This window comes from Eubalaena glacialis, chromosome 11, assembly GCF_028564815.1.
Source record: "Eubalaena glacialis isolate mEubGla1 chromosome 11, mEubGla1.1.hap2.+ XY, whole genome shotgun sequence".
NCBI classification, from domain to species: Eukaryota; Metazoa; Chordata; class Mammalia; order Artiodactyla; family Balaenidae; genus Eubalaena; species Eubalaena glacialis.
This window is the reverse complement of record NC_083726.1, coordinates 17,546,198-17,554,933: the sequence shown is the minus strand read 5'-3', so window position 1 is coordinate 17,554,933 and position 8,736 is coordinate 17,546,198. Positions and strand designations below refer to the sequence as shown.

At 40.0% G+C, this 8,736-nt stretch overlaps 1 protein-coding gene across 1 annotated transcript in view; it reads right to left on the bottom strand.

Moving 5' to 3' along the window:
* Positions 1–409: 409 nt before the first annotated feature.
* Positions 410–8,736, bottom strand: part of ALDH1L2 (aldehyde dehydrogenase 1 family member L2) — a 57,954-nt gene continuing 49,627 nt past the window's right edge. Inside the window, exons 20-23 of the mRNA XM_061206536.1 lie at positions 7,056–7,221; positions 5,502–5,607; positions 2,775–2,974; positions 410–741 (exon numbers count right to left, since the gene is read on the bottom strand). Coding sequence (XP_061062519.1) covers positions 686–741; positions 2,775–2,974; positions 5,502–5,607; positions 7,056–7,221 — 528 coding nt within the window. The 3' untranslated portion in view covers positions 410–685. The remainder of the gene's footprint in view (positions 742–2,774; positions 2,975–5,501; positions 5,608–7,055; positions 7,222–8,736) is intronic.

Below are 8,736 nucleotides of genomic sequence, written 5' to 3'. Positions count from 1 at the left end.
GCTGTTGACTAGAATTTAAACTATTTGGGGCCAAAGATCATGTCATTAAATTTTGTATACTCCTCAGGACATAATATAGTACCTCGTACTTGGTAGGTACTCAAGCACTGTTTCTGGGTTGGTCACTCATCACAGTGGGTTGAAAAATAGAACATCAAAGGCACAAAGATGTATCTTATTTCCAAAAGGAAAAAAAAAAAAAAAAAAACTTCCTTCACATTCCTTAGAGGATATACTGTTCCTTGAGAGCAAAATTACAGAAAATCTTTTTAACAACCCCACATGCCTGGTTCAGAGGTTAAAACCTGTACATATTATACAAGGGTTCCTAACAATGCACTTTCTGTATTATAAATGCATATTGACGTCTGCAAGATGAACAACCATGACTAGGTTAGTCTTGGTGGGGAACAAAAAAAGCAGCTTGATATTTTAGAAATATGTGTGGTATATGACATAGTCAAAACCCAACAACTACACATCATTTTAAGGTATAAAAGGGGTATTAGAAAATACTCAGGAACATGTATAAATGCTTAGACACGTGGCCCGACCCTCTTCGTGGTCCTTGTGGTTTTTTTCAGCGGGTGGCTGACACCTCCTTCCTCAGCACAGCCCAGCTTCTTCAGTGTGGAGAGCTGAGGAGCGGTGCTGTCTGTGAGGGGCTCCTGATGACGGCACTGCGCTAATATTCCAGCGTCACGGTCTTGGTTTTGAGGTATTCGTTTAGAGCTTCCTCACCTAGGGAAGAGAAAAGCAGCTGATGGACCATGTTCACAGGCGGATGTGATCTCGCCAGATCTTGGACACAGGTGCAGGCATATCAGTCACTAGGCAAATAGAATGGGGCCGAGGCAGTGCTTCTCAAACTTTAAATTTCATGTGAATCACCTGCAGATCTTGTGACACTGTAGATTCTGATTGGATTAAGTCCGGCAGGGGCCCCAAGATTATATGTTTCTAACCATTCCCCGATGATGCTGAGGCTTGTGGTGCACACTTTGAGGAGCAAGGGTTTAGACCAGCTACCAGGCCTTCTAAGGACCAGAGTGTTGGCTTATCACTTTCTACCCCAAATCCTTCTCCTTTATTTCCCAGCTTGATGACAAATCTCCATGTCTGTTCCTTGCCCATTTAGGCTGAACAGAAGTGATCAGGATACTGTCCTTCTGATTACATTAAACAAAGCAGAATAGAGCAAAGAAAGTTTGAGATCATTTGGTCTCATCTTATTTTAAAGTTAAGGGAAAGGCAGTTTTCCTGACTTACATAGTTTGTTAGAGACACAGGGGCATATCCAGGAAAAAATAAATAGGTCTGCCTTTCTGTTTCTATTCTGTTCCTATTTTGAGCTACCACAATCATCGATTTCTACAACAGTTAAAGGGCATGAATACCACAGGTGAAACTAATGAGTATATGATTCTGGAAGTTGAGCTAAACCCAGGCTTCTTAATGTTAAATTAGAATCACCTTAGGGAACTTAAAATTCCTGATCCCAGGTCATACCCCAGACCAATTAAATCAGCATCTTTGCATTTTTTTAAAGCTCCCAGGTGATTCTAATCCAATGTGCACCTGGGAACCATTGGGCTGAGGGAATTTCAAATTAGGAGAGGAAGAAACTGTTAGACAAAGTCTACTGTTTTATAATAAAACAGACATGAAGTGTGTCGATCATTCTCTATCAAAAGACAAGTGGAACACTGTTGCCTCACTTTATAAAAATAATGTCCCTAAGAAAATCTCCCCATGTGTTTTGGATCCAGGGATGAAAGCCAGATTGAAGACATGAAAAAAAAAAAAAGACTTTACCTTCAACTCAACGGAATTTAAAACGAGAGCCACTTTTATTGTTGCAAATACACTGCCAAAAGTCTTCAGGAAAGAGAAAATGTAAAAATACCCCAAATTAACCCAATTTATGTTAGCAGACTGTAATCGCAGTAAATCACAAGCATTTCAATTTTTGAAACAACCTGCCAGACTGACTATGGGGCGTGAGAACATGGGCTGCATAGCTGACTGTCTGGCTTTGCATTCTCTTTGCCAGTGGCTGTCTGGCTGACTTTGGGCAAGTTACCCAAAATCTCTGAGCCCCATTTTTCTTGTCTGTAAAATAAAGATAATAATAGCACCTACACTCCCATGGCTATTGTGAGGACTGCTCATGCTATTACAGGTAGAGTATCAGAATAGGGCCTGGTACATATTTAGTGTTCAAAGTAAGCTATGACTGGCAACGTGATAGTGTTACTGCCCACGGTGAATTACATTTTGGGCTCTCTGCAGACTCTCAATCTGAGCTCCCAGATGCCCAGAAAACTCTGCCAGTTTCAGTGTTGTCTCTGAAAGACTGCCAGGTGGCTCAGAGACAGGATTTATTCTTGCGGCTAGCTGGTTATTGCCTTCTACCCATTTTCCTTTCTTGGTTCCACTTGGTCCCATGACATCTAAACCAAGTTCATGCTGAATGTCAGGTTAAAAAAAAAAAAAAACCTAACATATTTTAGCTAAAAGATATCGTCAGGGCTTTCTTTTCAACATGAATCTTCTTTTTTAAAAGGAAACACTTTTCCACACAATTTGAGTACTTTTCTATATTTACGTTATGTTCAATAAAAATGTTTAACTTTGAAAAAAATCAGTACCCTTGAAAGCCCAGATCCAACTGCCATGTAGGAAATGCCCTTTAAAGCAATACAAGAGTGTTGCATGAAGCATGAAGCGGACTATTCTGTGATGTGCAGTAGAAAGGTAAGGCATATTCATACCTAAGTCTTTTCCAAAGCCAGACTGCTTAACTCCACCAAAAGGGGCTGCCACATCCGTCTTGTTGTAGGTGTTAATAAAAACAGTTCCTGCCTCTAGCTTTTCACTCACATACATAGCTTTATTTATGTCTCTCGTAAAAACCCCTGAGGCCAAGCCGTACTCTGTATTATTTGCTCGCTGCAACACTCCATCGATGTCCCTGCAAGATGTTTTTAGGAAGACATAAAACCTCATTAAATGCAAAAGCAAAACACTTCCATTTTCTGTTCTAATGTTTTTCCCCTCCGTGCTAGAAACAGGAAAACATTACTGCCAATGTGCTTACATTTTTATAAATGAAATATTCCAGGCTTACACCAAAAGAAACTCCCAGTGAAATATTACAACTCTAGTATTATATTTTTCACATATATCCTGAAACACCTTTTAAAATCTGAAGTCATATTTTCAGCCTTCTTCGTTGCTTCTCCTTCATGACTACCCCATTTGTTTTCCTCTCCCTTGAGCTCCATTTACAGACATATTCTCAGAGCACCCGCAATGTCCCCCCATCTATCCAGATTTTACATGCACATTTCAAGGCTCATTCACTCGATGCCTCACCCTGAAGCCTTCCCAGATCCCACCAATGCCACTGTTTAGGCAGTGTAGTGTAGTGGCCCGGCGAGAAGGCTCCACAGCCAGACTGCCTGCGTGACCTTGGGTGAATCATTTCATCTCCCCTGCTTTTGTTTATTCTTGTGAAAAACGGGAAATAATAGTAATACCACCTGTCTTGTTGTCATGAGGATTAAATGAGCTAATAGTGTCTGGAACACAGGAAATGCTCAATGAAAGTTAGCTATAATAGGGTAGCACATATTCCTCCAATTCAGTATTTTGGTTTACCTTTCCGTGTATTTGGTGTTCACCCTCCAACTAGACTGGAAGCTCCCCGAGGGCAGGGGTAACATCTTACTTTTCTGTATACCAGGGTGTTGCACCATCAAGTGAGAGTGAACGCAATTAATATGCCAATCCAATAAAAGGGTAGTAAAATCATCCCTGAAATGGGTCTGGTGACTTCCCTGCCTTTTGACTCAGTATGTGTACACACCAAGTAAGTGCAGATGTGAACCTGCTCTTCTCTCAGTTGGGTCCAGTTCCAACATGCCTGCCATAGTGTGAGTATCTCATCTTTATGAGTGTCATACCAGTGTTAAAAAAATGCATGAATTTTCTACAACACGGCCAGCAAATGTAAGCCAAGATTTCATCTGGGGCTCCGGCAAAGAAACACGATTTCTGTTCCAAAACTGGAGCAAAAATTAGTTGTGCTGAATTCTTTGAGAGACAGCATAGGCTTCAATGTGGTGTCTTCCCAAGGGATTTTCAAAGGTAATCTTGACTATACACAATCTTCAACTCTCATGAGAGATGTGGAATCTAACTTGGAGAGGACTGAGGCGCTGCTAAAACTCTCACACTTGATGCATTGCACCTGATTGCACTGCGAATACTTACAGCCTGGACTAAGGCCGAAAGATGGCTGTATGCCATTGCCCATTGAGGACTACTGAGACGACATAGCTTCACAGCACACCTTGCCCACTTTTAGAATAATAACGAGTGTAATGACTGCAATGTCACCAACAGCAAACACTTGACTTATTTAACACTTAGAATGACCCAAAAAGGTAGATACTATTAATAACCCAACTTCACAAATAGATAAACTGCACAAATAGAGAAACTTAATAGAGGAATTAAGTGGCCGAAGCCCACAGAGGTGGTCAGTGCAGACTCTACCTACTGCACCTCCCACCTAGGCCCTCTGGGGTTAATTGCCCGTCTCCTTGTCTGTCTCCCCTATTAGATGGTGACCTCCTTGAGGACAGGAACTGTGACTTACCTAGGCTTACATCCCCTAAAACTGGCTTCTAATATCTGCATATTTAACACAAGGACCATCCTATGGGGGAACTTATAATAAGGAAAAGAGGGTAGCAGGGCATCCTTGGATCAGTATGTCAAAAGGTTACTCACTACAGCTTAGTGTCCCCAAAGGTCTCTCACAGTATGTCTGTCCAAGACCAAGAAGTCCTTCTGAACTCTGTATTCTGTTTTCTCATTGGTTAAAGGAAAACTAAAGCCAGAATTCTGAAGAATTGTGTGCACTATACCATGGGAGTCTATTGTATTAAATATTCTGATATGAGCTCAGTTACCATACGGCCCTCTTTGATATGCTAAACACTTAGCATATCAAAGTTTCAGGCACCATAACAAACCAGTATGTCATTCACAGTTGATTATATGGTGATTGTGGACATTTCTACAAAGAGTTGAGTATTAGGCTTTTGGGGGCATGATCCCCTATGGAGAAAACACTCTTTCTTTGGGAAAACCAGATTTCATAGATGCTGCCTTCCCTAGAAATGTAAATGCAAAAACCAGTTCTGTTATTCTCAGTTACTGACCTTATTCCAGAGACATTTCAAATGCTGACTGTACAAAAACTAAAACTTAGCGAACATCCCATAATGTCAGCCATTAATTTAAGCTAAGGAGCAAAAATATATTACAATGTACATTGGTTAGCATTCTCTTCTAATTATTTAATTAAGACAGTTATTCTTATGGTAGAAAATTATATGTTCCTTGATTTTATGCTCTGTACATAGCACAATGACAGAAAAAAGAAAAGTATCTAGGCAATCCGGTCAAATTATGCCTGAGGAACATACCCATTTTGGAATTTAGAAATGACCATAATAGGCCCGAAGGATTCCTCTTTGGCAAGATACATGTGGTCTTCCACATCTGTGAAGACAGTAGGTTCCATAAAAAAGCCTATTTGAAAAACAGAAGAAAATAACATCAATTATAGGGTAATTTTCAATTAGTAGTTCTCTCGTTTAATTACATTATAAATTTTTTTCTTCCCTTATGGGTCAGTAAAACCAAGAAGACTTTCATTTTCCTATTTGGTGTTAGCATTCCTAGGTTATTATATTTTTAATGTCCTTATTACAAAACTTTCAAACATATGTAAAAGTAGAGAAAATAGTATAATGAATAGTAAAATAAATCTTTATGCTTATTTTGCCATATTTGATTCTTTTTTTTCTTGCTGAAATAGTTTAAAGCAAATTCCAGAGACTACAATTCATACTCCAAGTATTTCGGTACAAACCTGTAAAAAACAAGGACATTTTATTACACACCACAATACATTATCACACCTAACAAAATTAACGCCAATTCCTTATTCATAGTTTATATTTCAATTCCTTTTTTTAAGTTCCAATTTTTTATTGAGATGCAATGACATATAACATTAGTTTCAGGTGTACACCATAATGATTCGATACTTGTATTCAATTTCTGATTTCTGGAAAATATCTTTTTATAGTTGACTTGTTTGATTCAGAATTCAAATAAGTTCCACACTGCATTTGGTTGTTAGATAGCTTAAGGGTCCTTAACTCTAGAATATTTCTCCCCTTTACCCTGCCCCTTATTTTTCATGCCATTGACTTGTTACACAGACTGGTTCAGTTGTCCTGCAGAATATTTTATGCATTTCAAATTTGTCATTGCTTCCTTGGGATGATATTTAATTTGTTCCTCTAGCCCCTGTATTTCTTGTAAATGGAAAATATGACCTAAAGGCATGATTAGATTCATGGTTAAACATTTTTGGCAAGAATACTTCATAGGCGATGCTGTGTTACACACTGGATCCCATAGGGGGCACCTCATAACCAGTTGTCCTGCTGGGGCTCAATCTACCTACAACAGTAAAACATGAGGTTTTCCAGTTGTTGTTTGTTTGTTTTTCTCTCCTTTTGGGTATCATGACATCGAGCTATTCACATACTTCTGTAACAAGTACTACGTTAGACAACAGGAATGAATCCTGCCCAGGCTAAGCTGGCTAAGATTAAATCTTACATTGCCAGGAATGAAAATCACCAGTGCCTGAATAATACCGTATCCATTACACTTGTTTACTTACGCAGCTAAGGGCCTGTCACATCCATTTTATTTGATTTTAACAGCCTCGTAAAGCAGGATATGCACATTTCATCACATTTTACAACTGAGGCTCAGAAGAACTGTTGTTGAAGGTGTCACAGCTTATAAGTGGCCAAGCAGGATCTAGAAAGTAATTCTTCTTATCATAACGTAAATGACACTACTTTTGAGGCAAGATGGTGCTGCAACGAAAACTATTACCATTTATTCCAACTTAAGAAGCCAGGCCCCCAGCATACCTCCTATGGAGGTGGTCTTACCTGGCCTTTGGACTTGTCTTCCTCCGTACACCAAGGTGGCCCCCTCTTTCACTCCGGCTTCACAGTACTGCAGGAGCTTTTCCAGATGGGCCTTATGATTTTGGGGCCCGTGATCAGTAGATCTGTCAAGTGGATCACCAATTTTCATCTTTTTAATTTCTTCCACCTGTATGTCACCCAGTTCACAAAACACAACTGACTGTTAATAATAAGAATGGATACCCTTGACCGAGTTTCTACTGTGTGATGGGTGTTGTACTAAGCTGTTCAAAGATGTGTCCTCATTTAGTCTTCAGTAGCACTGGAGGTAGATACTTATTATTTCCATCTTATATGAGGAAACCGAGGATCAGAAAGGCTAAGTCACTTGCCCAAGGGCACACAGCCACTAAATACTGTAGAGTTTTCTTGACTTGAAAGCCCAAGCTTGTAACCACTGTGTTTTAAAATTATCCCGAATGTTAATTCATTAAAATAGCAAACCTGATGTTCTGGAATTTTTGTTAATACAGCATACTTACACTCTTCATGGCAAAATAATTTCTAAAATGGCCACATTGTTGTCTTTTTCCTTTCCCCAAATGTGGCAGACTGCCCTTGTGAAATTCTCACGGTACAGCCACACCAGAGGATATACTAGAATGTTCCAGTGAAAAACCATCTTTATCGAAGAATGTTCATCACTGACATGTGCTCCTTGGTTATCTTAATCTATTTCTGCGTTTCCTGATGTTAAGTCCAATTCTAATAAGGAGAAAGAATGGGAGTTACCATGACCCCACAGGGCCATGAATTTGAATTTAGGTCCGGCAGTAATCCCTCAGTAAGTGCTCAAGAAATACCTGCTGAATGAAGAAATGAATACTGTTCATATGTGTGCAAAACATGTTTGTTGATGGACTGATACAGCACATCCTTGACATTTCTGGTCTCAGCATTTTAAATTTCAACAAGTTGTTGTGAAAGCCCATGATGTGTAGTGCTGTACCTTGTATTTTACTAAGGCACAAAATTGAATTATGGGGATGTTCATGAGGCAGCCACTGCCCTCCATCTGCCTCTCCATATGACTTCCTTGTTTTCCACTCTCATGAGGAAAGATGCCTTTGCTTCTTGGGGGGTGGGATGGGGGAATTGGCTCTGAAGGAAAAAAGGCTGGGTGCTGTTTTTTTAAATAGAAACAAATTCGTGATTACTATTACCATAATAATGATATAGTGTAGTATGTTTTTTTAAGTTAATTAATTAATTAATTTTATTTTTGGCTGCGTTGGGTCTTCGTTGCTGCGCGCGGGCTTTCTCTAGTTGCGGCGAGTGGGTGCTACTCTTTGTTGTGGTGCGCGGGCTTCTCATTGCGGTGGCTTCTCTTGTTGCGGAGCACAGGCTCTAGGCGCGCGGGCTTCAGTAGTTGTGGCACATGGGCTCAGTAGTTGTGGTGCACAGGCTTAGCTGTTCCCCGGCATGTGGGATCTTCCTGAACAAGGGCTCGAACCCGTGTCCCCTGCATTGGTAGGCAGATTCTTAACCACTGCGCCACCATGGAAGTCCCTGTGTAGTATGTTTAGAGCTCATTTTAGCCACAGAATTCATCGTAATAGTTCTATGAATGACGTTTAGTCTCATATTTATGGAATCATGCCCAACTACAGGGGGTATGTATGTATGTATGTATGTGTATATA